This window comes from Aulonocara sp. 'chitande type north' Nkhata Bay, linkage group LG20 (assembly GCF_057382095.1).
Source record: "Aulonocara sp. 'chitande type north' Nkhata Bay isolate Kocher_YH1m ecotype deep benthic linkage group LG20, A_spYH_male_GT1.1, whole genome shotgun sequence".
Classification (NCBI taxonomy): Eukaryota; Metazoa; Chordata; class Actinopteri; order Cichliformes; family Cichlidae; genus Aulonocara; species Aulonocara sp. 'chitande type north' Nkhata Bay.
This window is the reverse complement of record NC_141363.1, coordinates 20,190,534-20,208,170: the sequence shown is the minus strand read 5'-3', so window position 1 is coordinate 20,208,170 and position 17,637 is coordinate 20,190,534. Positions and strand designations below refer to the sequence as shown.

The 17,637-nt window shown below is 43.6% G+C and overlaps 1 protein-coding gene across 1 annotated transcript; it reads right to left on the bottom strand.

Annotated features, from left to right (window-relative positions):
* Nucleotides 1–2,713: 2,713 nt before the first annotated feature.
* LOC147305495 (polymeric immunoglobulin receptor-like) lies at nucleotides 2,714–8,561 on the bottom strand. The gene is made up of 6 exons (XM_086277914.1): nucleotides 8,213–8,561; nucleotides 7,568–7,882; nucleotides 6,647–6,772; nucleotides 5,612–5,649; nucleotides 3,024–3,140; nucleotides 2,714–2,854 (listed from the first exon to the last, which is right to left on the bottom strand). The coding sequence occupies exons 1-6, from the start codon at nucleotides 8,559–8,561 to the stop codon at nucleotides 2,714–2,716; spliced, it is 1,086 nt and encodes a 361-aa protein (XP_086134040.1).
* Between the last annotated feature and the right edge of the window lie 9,076 nt (nucleotides 8,562–17,637).

The following is a 17,637-nucleotide window of genomic DNA, read 5'->3' as shown; positions in this document are numbered from 1 at the left end:
GCGCTTTACAATTCCACTATTCATTCACACACTGGTGGAGGCAGCTACAGGTGTAGCCACAGCTGCCCCGGGACAGACTGACAGAGGCGAGGCTGCCATATCGCACCATCGGCCCCTCTGGCCATCACCAGTAGGTGGTAGGTGAAGTGTGTTGCCCAAGGACACAACGACCGAGACTGTCCGAGCCGGGGCTCGAACTGGCAACCTTCCGATTACAAGACGAACGCCCAACTCTTGAGCCACGATCGCCCTAAATAACAATAATTATTATTATTATTTGGTGTAAAAAAAGTTTATAAGAATCATTTTATATTTTTTTCCATAGCATTACATTTGAATTTAACAGTTCAATCTTTCAAATAACGGACAAATATTTGTGAAATTGTGATACATTTGTGAAAGTATTTGAACAATCTAAATATGCTCATGTACAGACAGATATATTTAAAAAACGAGAAAATTATGTTTTATTACATTTACAGCGAGTTTACATTAATTTACATTTGAAATATAAAATCACAGCCTATTTATGTAAATTTAATGATATTCTAGAAAAACAGTACAAAACTATAAAATACACAGTAAAATACTTTTATATTACAATTTTTTTTACAGTGTGCCACATTCACCTCACAAGCACCGTCTCTAAACTGAGTGCTTTTCTAATGACATTCACACTCTGATGCATCGGAGAGCAAATTGGGGTTTGCATCTTGTTCAAAGAAGAGGAGACGCTGCTCAGCGAGGAACACGGCCTGTGTCTGCCATCAAATTCAAAATGAGCTTAGTTTTCTTAAAATGGTTCATTTTCTCAGCGTGAACATTTTATGTTTTCTGTTCTATTCAGAATAAAAATACAGAACCAAATAAATAAAATAGAATTATTGGATATAATGAATAAAATATGTGTTTATGACATTTGCAAATCATTAAATTCTGTTTTAATTCAGACTTTATAAATAAGACCGTCACCGCTCAATGGATCAGGATACTTTATTAATGCCTGAGGATTCTGTAAATATAACATGTTTACTATATGAAAGACAAAAGAAAAATGCAGACTCACATGGAAGCTGAAGGCTGGTTTCTCTTGTGTAACTACAATTTACACAACACTGTGGTTAAGGAATCCCACGGTATTGAAGCCGAGTGTGGGTTTCAGATGAAATGAAAATAGCAGAACATCAAAGTTCCTTTTATACGATTATGAGGAAAAAACTGTTTCAGAGTTGCCCTCAGAGCAGGGAGCTCAAACACACAGATATTGACCTGATGAAATATAACACAGTTTGGCCCCTGAAGTGACTTTTTTGTTTGTTTTTGAGTGAAATGTTAAAATAAGTTCTATAAAAAGCCAAAAATGATTTAATATGAGCAGAGAGCACCAACACGCTGAGGGATCGGCTGTGTTAGTTCAGTGAGAGTCACAAACTCATGTGTACACTTTTTTACTTTGTTACATACGAACAAAATGACAGCAGAAGTGCAGCCACGTGTCTGGACAGACAGAGAGGAGCGATGTGTTTGTTTGGTAAGTGAAAGATTTCAGTTAAGAGTGAGAAACAAATGTGAAGTTTGCAGTTTTGTCTTGTTAAACAATATTTGCAATAAAAAAATAAATAAAACACCAAATTTTCTGAAATATTTACGAGTGTTTTCTTCTTTGTCTGTTTTGTCCTACTTGAACACTAACGTGGCCCTGCAATGAGAAGGGAGTGCCAGCAGTGACCAACAGCTCGTTTACATTTGAGGCCCCTCCCTCAGCAGCATCAGTCCCATCACAGCAACAGGGAAGCTCCACATGAAAATATTAGTGCTCTAGAAACAGGCAGATTAGTAACATAAAGCAGAATACAGATCTACAGACATGATTTCATTGTTGTATCATCATAATTATCATGTTGTGGCTAAACAACCTGGATAACATGATTTCCTTATTTGTCATGGTAAAGTGTCTCATTCAGACTAAAATCTCTTTGGCCAACAAATAAAAAAACAAGTGAAGAAACAAATTCAGCGACAAATGAACACAACGTCCAGATTCTACACAATAACATATCAAGAACGACAGCAAAAGCAGCCATGTTTCATGTTCCTGCTGTTAAACTCCTTCAGAGGAAACTGTTCCCACAGTGTCGGCTCCTTCTGGACATTATTCCAGGAAAGAGGGGGGAGCATATTCACAAGCCTTCATACTTCTGTTCCGACTCTGGAGACGAGTATTTGTAAATGACAGTTTATTGTTTTACAAACATAAGCTGAAAACTGCTTGTTTTGCTGATGTACAGTTATTGACTTGGATATTTGTGAGTGGTTGAACGTTTGATTCATTTAATCTCGACACTCCTCCCTTCTAGATGTAGAAGGGAGGAGTCTTTTTATTAAGTAACTTAAGTTATTAAGTTCTAAAGTTGTTTCTAATCCTACTTGATGTTTAGTAAAAGGAGTTTTTCTGAAGATCAACCACACATAAAATGTATGATGTATGCACCACAATCTTCTCTGTGCTTTTAAAAAGATTTTGTTTTGACTGCTAATATGACAGATACATGAATTCTTCACAAATATGCAAAAACTAGCTTGGCCAGCTTTATGACTGGACGCTACTCTGACTCACTGCATCATCTTTTTTTGGCTTGGCTTTTAACCCAGACTAGAAATATTAATTTTATTTGATTTTTATTCTAGTCTTTAGTCTTTTCGATGTTCATGTTCAGCTCTGAGTCTGGAGAGTCTGGTCAGGGATTTTGAGTGTGGAGTAGATTTGGTCCTGGTCTCTGGTGGCTCCATTAAGGTTCTGGTAGTTTGAGGCTTTACATGTAGAAACTGGACTAAAGTCCTTAAAGTGCACTTTCTAAAAAACAGAAAAATATTCATTATTAATTATACAATCTGAATCTTTTCTAGAACATTTACACAGAGGCTGAAAGCAGCTTCATTTCATCCATTTAGAGAATTGTGGCAGCAACACTGAAGATGATCTGCAGTTAAGGACAGCAGATGATCTCTGGCATCCTACGTACTCGAGACACGGAGGAGACAACTTCATCGGTGTTACTACAGGAGGCGTTGCTGGGAGAGACACGGGCCTTGTTAAGAAAACTCAGTGCACTATGGGTGAGTTTGTTTGAGTCTGTCGCCTGAAAAGAGAGAAAAGAAGCCAATGAACAGAAGTCACTGTAGGAGAAATCTGCTCTCTTTCTAGTCCCTGTCAGGACTCTTGCTGCAGCATTTTGGATTAGCTGAAGGCTTTTCAGGGAGTTTTTAGGACTTCCTGATAATAATGAATTACAGTCGTCCAGCCTGGAAGTAATAAATGCAGAAGCCGAGAACAGCAGTGTGCTGTGTGAGAAACATGGATGAAAGTCTGCACCAGTGTCCAGAGCCTCCCACTACCACCACCAGCAGCTAGCAGCGGCCCAGTTGTAGGTGTTGTAGGTGCACTACAACCAGTCACGCAAGCCGCCCACCCAGGCTCCACACCCCCAGACCCCCATCAACTCTGGAGGTGAGAGACACGCACCCCAAAGCAGACGGCCATGCACAGGGATAGGGCAGTGGGCCTGCAGGAAGGACCCCAGGACTGCACTACGCAGGGGGCAGATCAAGTAAAATAGAAGTGAAGAGAGCGAAGCCGGAAAGAGCCGGCAGGATCAGCCCACTCTCGCTCCTCTCCATGTCCAACTGCTCCACATATCCAGGGCCACTTCCACCCCACCCACAGCCAAGAGCCAACACATGACAGAGAAAAAAACAGCCCCCTGCATGACTGCCAAGGTATCCACCCCCAACTTAGCAAACCACCCCTCATACATACACCAAGGGCGACACCCAGGACCAACCCACTCCTCTGACAACCACTGTGGGCCAGACACCCCAAGTATGATACTGAGTGAATATCATCCATAGACCTTTTTCTTTTAACAAAAAAATATTTAATTGGATAAATAATTATACATTATATACAGTGGGGCAAAAAAGTATTTAGTCAGCCACCGATTGTGCAAGTTCCCCCACTTAAAATGATGACAGAGGTCAGTAATTTGCACCAGAGGTACACTTCAACTGTGAGAGACAGAATGTGAAAAAAAAATCCATGAATCCACATGGTAGGATTTGTAAAGAATTCATTCCTAAATTAGGGTGGAAAATAGGTATTTGGTCACCTCAAACAAGGAAAATCTCTGGCTCTCACAGACCTGTAACGTCTTCTGTAAGAAGCTTTTCTGTCCCCCACTCGTTACCTGTATGAATGGCACCTGTTTGAACTCATCATCTGTATAAAAGACACCTGTCCACAGCCTCAAACAGTCAGACTCCAAACTCCGCCATGGCCAAGACCAAAGAGCTTTCGAAGGACACCAGGAAAAGTACTGTAGACCTGCACCAGACTGGGAAGAGTGAATCTACAATAGGCAAGCAGCTTGGTGTGAAAAAATCAACTGTGGGAGCAATCATCAGAAAATGGAAGACATACAAGACCACTGATAATCTCCCTCGATCTGGGGCTCCACGCAAGATCTCATCCCGTGGGGTCAAAATGATCATGAGAACGGTGAGCAAAGATCCCAGAACCACACGGGGGGACCTGGTGAATGACCTGCAGAGAGCTGGGACCAAAGTAACAAAGGTCACCATCAGTAACACACTACAACGGCAGGGAATCAAATCCCGCAGTGCCAGACGTGTTCCGCTGCTGAAGCCAGTGCATGTCCAGGCCCGTCTGAAGTTTGCCAGAGAGCACATGGATGATACAGCAGAGGATTGGGAGAATGTCATGTGGTCAGATGAAACCAAAGTAGAACTTTTTGGTATAAACTCAACTCGTCGTGTTTGGAGGAAGAAGAATACTGAGTTGCATCCCAAGAACACCATACCTACTGTGAAGCATGGGGGTGGAAACATCATGCTATGGGGCTGTTTTTCTGCCAAGGGGACAGGACGACTGATCCGTGTTAAGGACAGAATGAATGGGGCCATGTATCGTGAGATTTTGAGCCAAAACCTCCTTCCATCAGTGAGAACTTTGAAGATGAAACGAGGCTGGGTCTTCCAACATGACAATGATCCAAAACACACCGCCCGGGCAACAAAGGAGTGGCTCCGTAAGAAGCATTTGAAAGTCCTGGAGTGGCCTAGCCAGTCTCCAGACCTCAACCCCATAGAAAATCTGTGGCGGGAGTTGAAAGTCCGTGTTGCTCGGCGACAGCCCCAAAACATCACTGCTCTCGAGAAGATCTGCATGGAGGAATGGGCCAAAATACCAGCTACTGTGTGTGCAAACCTGGTAAAGACCTATAGTAAACGTTTGACCTCTGTTATTGCCAACAAAGGTTATGTTACAAAGTATTGAGTTGTATTTTTGTTATTGAGTAATTATTGAAGTTAACTCAGAAAGATCAATTGGAGAAAAAGAGTCTAACTTAACATCAATGGTACTAAGAGTAGCTGTAGATAATATTACATCTGTGGGATGATTATTGGTAATTTTTTCTTTAATGATTGAAATTTTATTTGTGAAGAAATTCGTGACGTTTAAACTTTTCTTGTTTTGAGTTTTCTTCACTGGACTCTTGAACAGTTTAAAAGATTCAAAGTTCCCCAAACTCACCTCTGTGACATCAGCATACTGTGTTTCCACAGGAACATCTGAAAAAAGCACAAAGGTGAGTTTAAACTATTACAGGTGAAAGGTCAGGTGCAACTGGTCCCTGCAAATAAATCCTGATGTCTTGAAATGTTCATCTGTTCACAAAAACAGTGAGCAGCAGCATTTCGGACAGTCATCAAGAGGACAAACCACATATGTGCCAGAAAAGCTTGAAAATGAAAACACTTCAAGAATCCTGGTTGTTTAAATGCTTGAAGTTGCTGCTGGTGCTGCCAGTGTGGGATTATTCAATTCTATAACTTAACCTGAATTCAGTTTGGACCTTCAACAAGTAACTGTCAGACTCAGGGTCCCTGACAGTTATGAGCAGTTATGGACGTGTATTTCTGGTGTTGCTGTCTCTCGTCTTCCTGGTTTCTGGGTTTGTGTGTGTGTGTGGGGGGGTGAGGGGGTGGGGGGTGGCACTGGCCACACCTTAGGACCTCACACACCTGCTGCTGATCAGGCTCATCGGGGGAGCTACTTGAGAGAATGATGGAGCTCCCACCGGTGCAGGATTGTTGCATGAGACTCCACGTTAGTGTTGTTAGTGTCAAGTGCAGCGAGTGCATGCCTGCAGTATTTTAGTCTCCTGACAGCTGCCTCTAATGCTTCCTGCAGGAAGAGCGTGGAAAGCCAGAGAGCAGCGAGCACGGGGAGTGCAGACACATGGGGGTGGAGAGCACGAGGCACGGACTTATTGAGGAGGAAGACACAACATGGGAGTCAGGGGAATCCACGGGATTATTTATGTGAATATTTACTGCACTGTAAATAAGTCCAGCATTTGGGTCCTCCTTTCCCCACATCCCCACGGTCGGCCAGCGCTAACCGTGACAGAAACACACTGCATTTTCAAATCTTCTATGGGAAAATATTCTGAATACAAAAAATGTGTGTTTCCAAAACGTTATTTAACTGTAAAGAGACGCCAACGACTGAAATGTTCATTACTGTGAGAAATGGAAAGTGTCATCCGTGCTCCTGTTGTCTCACCTTTTCGTTTAGAGGATCTTTTCTTGTAGAATATCAGCACAGACACTGAGACCAGGATGATGGTGACCGTCAGAGTCAGGCCCACATACAGCCCATGCTGGTTCTGTCCAGTTAATGATGGGATGACTGGTGAAAAAGATCAGAGAGCTTTAGCTGTGGTTAGATACGTGAACTAAAATAAATAAAATAAATAAAAATCTAGACAGAAACCCCAGAGGAGAAAATAAAGGAAAAAAATGTGAACAACTTCATTTTCTTAATTTTCTTCACAAAGACTGTGAAAGTAATAAATTAAATAAATGTTATTTATCTTTTATATACAGATGCCTGAAACACTAACAACTGCAATGATCAATAAAAACATTATTTAGCTACCAGAGACGTTAAAGTGGACCTATTCTGCTCATACAGCTTCCATGTATTTTTATTCTTGGTCTGTACTACAGTAACTTTGTGTTTTTACAGTTGAGCCTCGTGTGTTGGAGCAGCCCATCAGATCATTCTCTGTCTGAAACAAGCTGTTTCATCACTTCTCAGCTTTACGTCTTCTTTTGAGGCTGATCCTCAAAAACAGGAGATTTGAAAGCAGGTAGACGGGGCTTCTGTGACCACGGCAAAGTCTCCATAAGGCTTCTCCCCTTTATTTTACATTGTACAGAGTAGAAAAACTCCAAAAGGTTGATTCTGTTCATCTGCATGTAACTTTTTCAGTGGGAGAAACAGTCTAACACTCAGAGCAGTCTGCAGCCTGAGCTGTTGGCTCACAGGGATCACTGTACAGACACTGAGCTCATTATTAGAAACTTTGCTCGTGTTCAACATGAACATCCACCACTGGAACAGCAGATATATGACAGGAAATAAGGAACAGCTGAACAGCTCCACTCTGACAACATTTGATTAATGTCAGTAAAAACTCACCGTCTGTGACAGTGACCTCAAAGTCTCTGGATGAACCACCCAGGTAACATCTGTACCGTCCTGAGTCAGACTTGGTCAGCTGTGTGATGCTCACATACAGAACTCCTGGATCTGTATGTGAAGCATATCCAATGTTGTATCTGCCTCTCTGAGCTTTGACATTATCTGTTTGAACAAGAGTGTTGTTTCCTCCACACTCTCCCCTGCAGAAGAACGCTCTGTTTCCAGGTTGTTTAAAGGAACATCCGACTGTGAGAGAGCTTCCAGTTTCTTTATCAAAGTGTTTCAGCTGATCATCGTTTCCATCCAGCAGTGCTGTTAAAGAGATAAACGATCAATAGTTACTATCAGTGCTGCAGAAGCCACTGATGCTGCTTCATAATCTGCACATTATTAGATTTTAATAGATTAGATTACAGTCTTATTTATTACTGAATTATCAGCTTTAAGCACAGTGAGAAAAAAAATCCTTATTTGCGACCGATTTATTCCTTCAAAATATTTCAATACCAAAGTTTTCCAGATTTGAGAGTTTTATAAAGAACAAACTTCAGCTTCTTTAAACCGTCAGCAGCTGTCAGTGAAACTCAAACTTTGCTTCAGGAACAGAAACTAAACATTTCCACAGCTGAAACAGAAACTCACCTTCAGCAACAACGATCGCAAACGGTGTGAATGAAGCTGATGATGAAGATCCACCCAAACCACAGCTGTACTGTCCAGAGTCAGACTCAGTCAGCTTTGAGATGCTCACAGATAAAACATAAACTGATTCTATTTTATATTCAATGCTGTATCTGCCTGTTTGAGCTCTGACATCAGTTGTATTAATGAGAATGTTTTCTCCTTCACATTCTTCTCTGCAGAACATCTTCCATGTTCCAGATGATTGAAAAACAAGAGGAACCGTAATATTTCCTCCAATGACTCCATAGTAAAGAAACTGAGCATCGGTGACTTCAGGGTTTCCATCCTGCAGAGCTGTTGGAAACATGAACCATCAACAGTTACTGTTTGTACTTCCTGTAAGAAGCTGCAGTCTGATCACAACATTCACACACAGACACACTGAGAGCAGAGCTGACTCTTGGGCAAAGGCCATGTCAGCAGCCGCTTCAAGCGCCACCTGCTGTAACGGGCTCTGCTGCAAGTTTAAGAACAAAACAAACAAACAAACAAAATGAGAGCATCAGTGAGCAGAGAGAGGTGGAGTTATTTTATCAGCTGTTTCTAAACCATAATCTAAGGTGCCAAACAGCTGGACTGTGAAAAAGTTTTTATTAGAATATTAGTGTCTACAATGGAGGGGAACTTTGTACATTTTGTAAAAAAGATTTAAAATATCATATTTTATAATTAAAGTGACAAAATATTTTAAATGACCAGTCTATTAAGTCCGGAGTTCAATACAATTCAATTTTATTTATATAGCGCCAAGTCACAACAACAGTCGCCTCACAGTGCTTTATGTTGTACACTTTATCCTAGGTACATAGAAAATCCCCAACAATCATATGACCCCCTATGAGCAGCACTTTGGTGACAGTGGGAAGGAAAAACTCCCTTTTAACAGGAAGAAACCTCCAGCAGAACCAGGCTCAGGGAGGGGCGGGGCCATCTGCTGTGATTGGTTGGGGTGAGAGAAGGAAGACAGGATAAAGACATGCTGTGGAAGAGAGACAGAGGATAATAACAGATATGATTCAATGCAGAGAGGTCTGTTAATACATAGTGAGTGAAGAAGAAACGCCCAATGCATCATGGGAATCCCCGGCAGCCTACATCTATTGCAGCATAACTAAGGGAGGATTCAGGGTCACCTGGTCCAGCCCTAACTATATACTACATATTTAAATACTATATATATGTAAAAAAAACACCCAGCACGCCCCTGCGGGCGGTTTATCCTTCAAGCTCGGGTCCTCTACCAGAGGCCTGGGAGCTTGAGGGTCCTGCGCAGTATCTTAGCTGTTCCCAGGACTGCGCTCTTCTGGACAGAGATCTCTGATGTTGTTCCCGGGATCTGCTGGAGCCACTCGCCTAGCTTGGGAGTCACCGCACCTAGTGCTCCGATTACCACTGGGACCACCGTTACCTTCACCCTCCACATCCTCTCGAGCTCTTCTCTGAGCCCTTGGTATTTCTCCAGCTTCTCGTGTTCCTTCTTCCTGATATTGCTGTCATTCGGAACCGCTACATCGATCACTACGGCCGTCTTCTTCTGTTTGTCTACCACCACTATGTCCGGTTGGTTAGCCACCACCATTTTGTCCGTCTGTATCTGGAAGTCCCACAGGATCTTAGCTCGGTCATTCTCCACCACCCTTGGGGGCATCTCCCATTTTGACCTCGGGACTTCCAGGTTATACTCGGCACAGATGTTCCTGTACACTATGCCGGCCACTTGGTTATGGCGTTCCATGTATGCCTTGCCTGCTAGCATCTTGCACCCTGCTGTTATGTGCTGGATTGTCTCTGGGGCATCTTTACACAGCCTGCACCTGGGGTCTTGCCTGGTGTGATAGACCCCAGCCTCTATGGATCTTGTGCTCAGAGCTTGTTCTTGTGCTGCCATGATTAGTGCCTCTGTGCTGTCTTTCAGTCCAGCTTTGTCCAGCCACTGGTAGGATTTCTGGATATCAGCCACCTCCTCTATCTGCCGGTGGTACATACCGTGCAGGGGCCTGTCCTTCCATGATGGTTCCTCGTCTCCCTCCTCTTTCTTGGGTTTCTGCTGCCTGAGGTATTCACTGAGCACTCGGTCAGTTGGGGCCATCTTCCCAATGTATTCTTGGATGTTCCTTGTCTCATCCTGGACTGTGGTGCTGACACTCACCAGTCCCCGGCCCCCTTCCTTCCGCTCAGCGTACAGCCTCAGGGTGCTGGACTTGGGGTGAAACCCTCCATGCATGGTAAGGAGCTTTCTTGTCTTTATGTCAGTGGCTTCTATCTCCTCCTTTGGCCAGCCTATTACCCCAGCAGAGTACCTGATCACGGGCAGGGCGTACGTGTTGATGGCCCGGATCTTGTTCTTACCATTCAGCTGACTCCTCAGGATTTGCCTGACCCTCTGCAGGTACTTGGTGGTTGCAGCTTTTCTAGCGGCCTCTTCATGGTTCCCATTTGCCTGCGGGATCCCCAAGTACTTGTAACTGTCCTCTATGTCTGCAATGTTGCCTTCTGGTAGTTCAATCCCCTCAGTTCTGACTACCTTCCCTCTCTTTGTTACCATCCGACTACACTTCTCCAGTCCGAACGACATTCCAATGTCATTGCTGTATAGCCTGGTAGTGTGGATCAGTGAATCGATGTCTCGTTCACTCTTGGCATACAGCTTGATGTCATCCATGTACAGGAGGTGGCTGACAACTGCTCCGTTCCGTAGTCGGTATCCGTAGCCAGTCTTGTTAATGATCTCACTGAGGGGGTTCAGGCCTATGCAGAACAGCAGTGGGGACAGAGCATCTCCTTGGTAGATCCCGCACTTGATGGTGACTTGTGCTATGGGCTTGGAGTTGGCCTCTAGTGTTGTACGCCACATCCCCATTGAGTTCCTGATGAAGGCTCTTAGGCTCCCATTGATCTTGTACAATTCTAGGCATTCCAGTATCCAGCTGTGGGGCATTGAGTCATAGGCCTTCTTGTAATCAATCCAGGCAGTGCACAGGTTGGTCAGTCTGGTCTTGCAGTCTCGGCTGACTGTTCTGTCTACCAGTAGCTGGTGTTTTGCGCCTCTGGTATTCTTGCCAATTCCTTTCTGTGTCCCGCTCATGTATTGACCCATGTGCCTGTTCATCTTAGCCGATATGATGCCTGACAGGAGCTTCCATGTAGTACTGAGGCAGGTTATTGGTCGGTAGTTGGAGGGGACCGGTCCCTTCTTGGGGTCCTTGGGGATCAGGACCGTCCGACCTTCGGTTAGCCATTCCGGGTGTCTCTCGTTAACTAGCAGCTGGTTCATTTGTGCTGCCAGGCACTCGTGGAGTGCAGTCAGCTTCTTCAGCCAGTAGGCGTGAACCATGTCGGGCCCTGGTGCTGTCCAACTCTTCATACTGGAGACCCTTTCTTGGATATCTGCCACTGTGATGGTTACTGGACCCTGTTCAGGGAGGTCGCTGTGGTCAGCCCTCAGATCCTCTAGCCACTGAGCATTGCCGTTATGGGTTGCATCCTTCTCCCATATGCTCTTCCAGTATTGCTCCGTCTCCAGCCTTGGTGGTGCTGTTCTCTTATTGTTCCCTTGCCACTGAGAGTACACCTTTGCTGGTTCTGTGGAGAACAGCTGGTTTATTCTCCTGCCTTCTATCTCTCTGGTGTACCTCCTCAAGCGGCTGGCCAAGGCTGTGAGTCTTTGCTTGGCAGTTTCCAAGGCCTCAGGTATGGACAGCTTGCTGTATTTCTTAGGCACCTTATTTGTCGCACCTTTCTGCAACTCCGTTAGTTGGCTAACCTCCCTCCGTGCTACTTTGATCTTGCCCTCTAGCCTCCTTCTCCATGGAGGGTACTGCCCCTTGTCGCTGTTCAACTTGTAGCCAAGCATCTCACTGATCACTGCTGCCGTATTGTAGATCAGCTTGTTAGTGTCGGTAATCGTGGTTGTAGGTATTGCCCGTAGTGCTGCATTAACATCATCTAGCAGACCTTCTGAGGGTACTTCACGTAATCTTGGTAACCGGCTACGGGGGATCCAGGTTTCAAGCTTGGCCATGATCCTATATATATATATATATATATATATATATATATATATATATATATATATATATATATATATATATATATATACATATATATATATATATATATATACATATATTTATATATATATACATACATATATATATGTTAAGATTAACAATGGCTAACACTGAGCAGTGCTGATTTTCTAACACTGGAATATTTCTAACATTTTGAGTTATTTACCAGACACTTCCAATTTGTCCATTTACATGCACAAACTGGAGTCTATTAGATAGATATGATACAAACCACTGCAGTGCAGTACCTGTAATACCTACAGCATGTTCTAATCGCTCTAATAGGATATTATGGTCGACAGTATCGAACGCTGCACTGAGGTCTAGCAGGACAAGCACAGAGATGAGTCCACTGTCAGAGGCCATAAGAAGATCATTTGTAACCTTCACTAAAGCTGTTTCTGTGCTGCTCTGAAACACGCTCACACCACCTGACATTCACAGGCAGGCTCCCATCCAAGTCCTATCCAAGCCCAACCCTGCTTAGTTTTTGAGATCAGATAAGATCGGACATGCTCAGGGTGGTATGGCCATAAGCTGTTTATCTCCCAGTTCCCTCACTGGGCTGGTTACAGTCATTATGCAAATGTACTGTTTATAAGATTGGGGAGTCCTGCAGTCAGCTGAGACTGAAGAGGTCACCTGGATGAGTGACGAAATGTTTCTCCCACTGAAAACGCTACATCCAGATAAACAGAATCAGCTGTTTGGGAGCATACATCAAGATATTTATTCACTAAATTAATTGGTAGGTTAATCACTGATTATGTTTTAATGCTACACCTATTTGCCATCAGTTGCATCCCTAAAATAAAGAAAGCTTTAAAAATCAGTGAAAAAGAAGCAGAACGATAACCACGGTGGCACAGAATGAGCTTTGTATCCCAGCAGTTACCAAGAAGGGAAGAAGCTGCCCATTAAAGCAACTCACAGCTGACTGAGATGACCATGTGTAACAATAAGAAAAGTAAGAAACCCAAGTGCCACAAAAATATGCCAATATACTCACAAACGAAGAAGAAGTAGATCAAACTGTGAAGGGTGTTCATAACGAGGCTCTGATGGTTTACTGTTTCATTGGAGCTCTGTTAAAAATCTCTTGCTTTGACTCCTCTCTCTTTCCACTCCTCTGAACACATACGTGGTGGGAGGGACTATGAAGGACCCAAGAAGAGGATGTGAAGAAACAAACTGACGATGTAGAAACAGAAATGAGTCAGAGGTTTATGCATCTGGGCTTGAGGTTCACTGCTCATTCATGTACACTTTGCAATTACACTGTTATTGAAAGTGGATCGAAGGGTGTAAACTTCTGCAGTGACAACTTAAAGAGTGATCATGGGCCCAGCTTGTTCTGCTGTGCAGCACTGGTGTCATGTATAACCAATGCAAAAGCTACTGGAGAAGGTACCAAGGCCAGTATTCATAAAGCTGCCTGTAGTTAAACCAGCTCTCAAGGTTGAAAATCTTACAAAACTCTTAAAATTATCATGTTTTCCATGAATTTCAATTTAAAGTTTAGCCTCAATTCTGTAAAAAGTGGATTCTTGTCGATATTTGCACTTTGCACAATAAAGTTAATCAATCATTTTAGATTTCTAGAATCAATCAGAACTAATTTAATCATCAAGACTAATTGAATTGTTAACGCAGTCATATCAGTATTTATGGTTCTTAATGTTAAGTCTTTTATGTCTTTATGCATCCAGGTAAGTAAAACCCAAAAGGCTGCATTTGATTTGCAGTACCTGGCTCCTACTTATCCATTTAATTCCTGTGGTAATGGTGTAAGGTTTCATACAGCTGTATTTTGACTTTATTTTTCTCAGATAAGTAATGTAATATGTCATATTAACCTAACTTCAGATCAGCTAAAGAAAGTGAGCGTTGTCAGTTTGCAGTCAGGTGTCAGAGGACTGATGTTTTCTCATGGACTATTTCATTTAAAATACAGGAGAAAAGGGAGGGTGGGGGTAACACCAGCAGCTGCATATGAATATCAGCATGTGAAACTGATTCATGGTTAGAACAAAGAGGAACGAAGCTTATTTTTCGCAGCAATGTTCTCATTTATGTTGTGGTTGTTCTTCTGAATTGTAACTTCTCTAGCAGAGGTTGCTGGCATTCATTGAATTTCCAGAATGTTACTTCCTTCATTTTTATTAGGTTTGTAACTTTTTATTTTCTTACATCTTTGAAACTGTTGGCTGTTTTTGAAAGCTACCAAACATTATATCAAGTGTGCAGAAAAATACAACTCCACACAAACAACAAAAACAGAAAGTAAATGCACAAATAACGTGTATCAGACCATAAGATTTTAATTTGTTCAGTGCTGCAGCACACACAGTTTTCAGGTGTTTGTTGTGTTGTCTCTGACATCAGGGCTTTGACTTCTACACCTCCTCCACCTCCTCCCTCTTCTGAAGGAGCAGCTGCTAACTCCACTGAGAAGCCCATGAAACTGGGGAGGCTACCCGAAGCCGGCCGGACATCGTCGCCCCTAGTGTCCTCTACATCCCACCCCTCAAACCCCTCTCATTTCCAGGTTGAGGTAACGTTTCACCTGAAACACCAACAGTTCTCCTCTTGAGGCTCTCCGAGACCATAGCCAGCTGAAAACTTCATCGACCAGAACTTAGCTGGTCTACTCCACGTCCAACTAAGCCTACCCCATTCAGTTCCAGACACAGCATGTCCATCAGGGACCACCAGGAGGAGATCCAGTTTCTTTTTTTCTCCACTTCCTCTCCTCTCATTCTGTGCTATCCCTGGCTCTGTTGACATGACTCCCATATCTCCTTGTCATTGTGTCAGATCTTGGGCCGGGGTCTCCAGTGTCTACATTGTTGCCTCTTTCCTAAGACCAGAATGGATTCCACAGAAGCTCCTCTTCCAGAGCCCATTGGCTGGACAAGATCCCTCAGGTCTATCACGATCTCTCCAAAGTCTTCAGTAAGAAGCGACGGTCTACCTTACCCCCGCATCATTCCTACGACATGGATATCAAGCTCCTCCCTGGAGCAGCGTGCGTCAGCTTCCGCTCACCTCAGGTGCTGCAAGTGTTTCTTCACTTTGTTCATTCTCTCATCTGTGATCAGTGCACGGGATGTTACTAAAGTAGCTGCGTTCCTCTTGCAACCCATTGTTAACCTTTGCCGCATGTGGCTCTAGCCAGCACGCTACACGGGCGTGCCAATTTATCAAAAACCATCCATGCGTTTTCCCCAGATCGTGACATTTATGTGCAATGAATAGAACTCGATTTTGTTTACTTAAAAACAATGATTTGTAATGAGTGACTTGATTAAAACTTAAGGAGCATTTTCACTGTTTAACATACAAACATGACAACACAAACCAGACTGGACCTTCCCTGATGGCCTCTGCATTGTGCTGGGATGTCTTCAACTCTCTGAACTCTTTATATTGAAACCCTGTGGAGGTGTCAGGTGGAATTAAAATATATTAAAGTTCCTTTAATAACCAATGAGAGAGAAAAGAAAAAAAAACTTGTTTTCTCTATAATAATAATGGATTGCATTTATATAGTGCTTTTCAGGGCCCTCAAAGCGCTTTACATCTCCACTATTCATTCACACACTGGTGGAGGAAGCTACAGGTGTAGCCACAGCTGCCCTGGGGCAGACTGACAGAGGCGAGGCTGCCATATCGCGCCATCGGCCCCTCTGGCCAACACCAGTAGGCGGGAGGGTGAAGTGTCTTGCCCAAGGACACAACGACTAAGACTGTCCGAGCTGGGGCTCGAACCGGCAACCTTCCGATTACAAGACAAACACCCAACTCTTGAGCCGCGATCGCCCGGTGTTTACAGTTTTTTCTGAATGCTTAAACCCTAACTGTGATTCTTGTAGCACAATCTCTAAAACTATTCAGACTTATAGCAAAACCACTCACTGAGTTTGCAAAACTAAAAGCACAAAAACTGCTTTGCACTCAGTTTGCAATTTTGTAACACACACTTTGCAAAACTGTAGGCACAATTCACTGCACAACACTCAATTACCAAATTTCCAACACACTCCTAGCAAAAGTATACACATGTATGGCTATCATTAACACTAATTTGCCAACTGTCTGGCACACTTTCACATGTGAAAACTTTTTTAGATAATTAGTTCACTTTGCAATCAGCCTAAGCACTATAATACAGGTAAGCTGTGTGTGCGGAGTACAATGGAGGGAGCAGAAAGAGTGAGAAGTAGAGGAGGCCGAGGAAGAGGACGTGGAGGTGAAGAAGTAGGATGAAGAGGACGACAAGGACAAGGAGGAGCAAGAGGAAGACGAGGAGGGGGGAGAGGAAGACAAGGAGGGGGGAGAGGAAGATGAGGAGGGGGGAGAGGAAGGGTAAGAAGAGTAAGAAATAGAAATGCTGATGACATCAGAGCTACAATAGTGGACCATGTAATCAACCGTGGAATGACCCTGAGGCCAAAATGTGAACATTGGCATCCTCGAAAGAGTGTCCTTTATCCTTAAGATGCAGATGGACTGCTGAGTCACAAGTGCATGGCACAACACAGAAGAGCCACCTCCACAGGACAAGACTCAGCAGTCCATCTGCATCTAAAGGTCAAAGGTCACTCTTTCGAGGATGCCAATGTTCACATTTTGGACAGAGAGGACAGATGGTTTGAAAGAGGAGTGAAAGAAGCATCTATGTCCACTGTGAGCGACCATCTTTGAACAGAGGCGGGGCTTACGACACCAACTCTCTGCCATCTATAATCCAGTTTTGAGATCCTTCCCAGACGCTTTAACGCCCACTCACATCCTGGGCCATCTGACCTCAGGAATTCGCATGATAAGGTGGGGCCAGGTTTCACAATGAACACACCCGAAACTCCGGCTGATTGGGACCCACGCCCAGTTTCCCACCTTGGCTCAGGCGATTAGAGGATCATCAGGGGGTCCTTTTGTCCCTCTGTGGGAGGTCACTCCCACTAGGTTTATATCTGGGACTCTCCACCATTTGACCTTAGAACTGAAGAAGCTTCTCGGATGAGAGGTGAAACGTCTTCAAGCAACTTAAAGAAGTCCAGACGCTTTTCTTTGCAAGCTCCTTTGACTGTCACCCAATAATCAAAACATTGTAGTTCTCTTGCAAAAGCAAACACAGCTAGATTAACTCTTCACACCTTCGTAAAAATGGTGTTTCCGTATCAAACAGTACACACAAGCCATCATCTACTAAGCACACAATGCGCCAACTGCACACTGATGGTATGAATACAAAACACATCTGGCTTTTGCTTTCTCTGTGCACAAGGTAGGCTATGTCAGTTTGAGCTC

Coding starts and splice junctions, on each gene's coding strand:
- LOC147305495 (XM_086277914.1), bottom strand. CDS start 8,561: ATGTTTCCAACAGCTCTGCAGGATGGAAACCCTGAAGTCACCGATGCT. Junction 6,773..7,567: donor TGAGGTCACTGTCACAGACG/GTGAGTTTTTAC, acceptor CTTTTTCACCAG/TCATCCCATCATTAACTGGA. Junction 3,141..5,611: donor AGTATGCTGATGTCACAGAG/GTGAGTTTGGGG, acceptor CTCTCTTTTCAG/GCGACAGACTCAAACAAACT.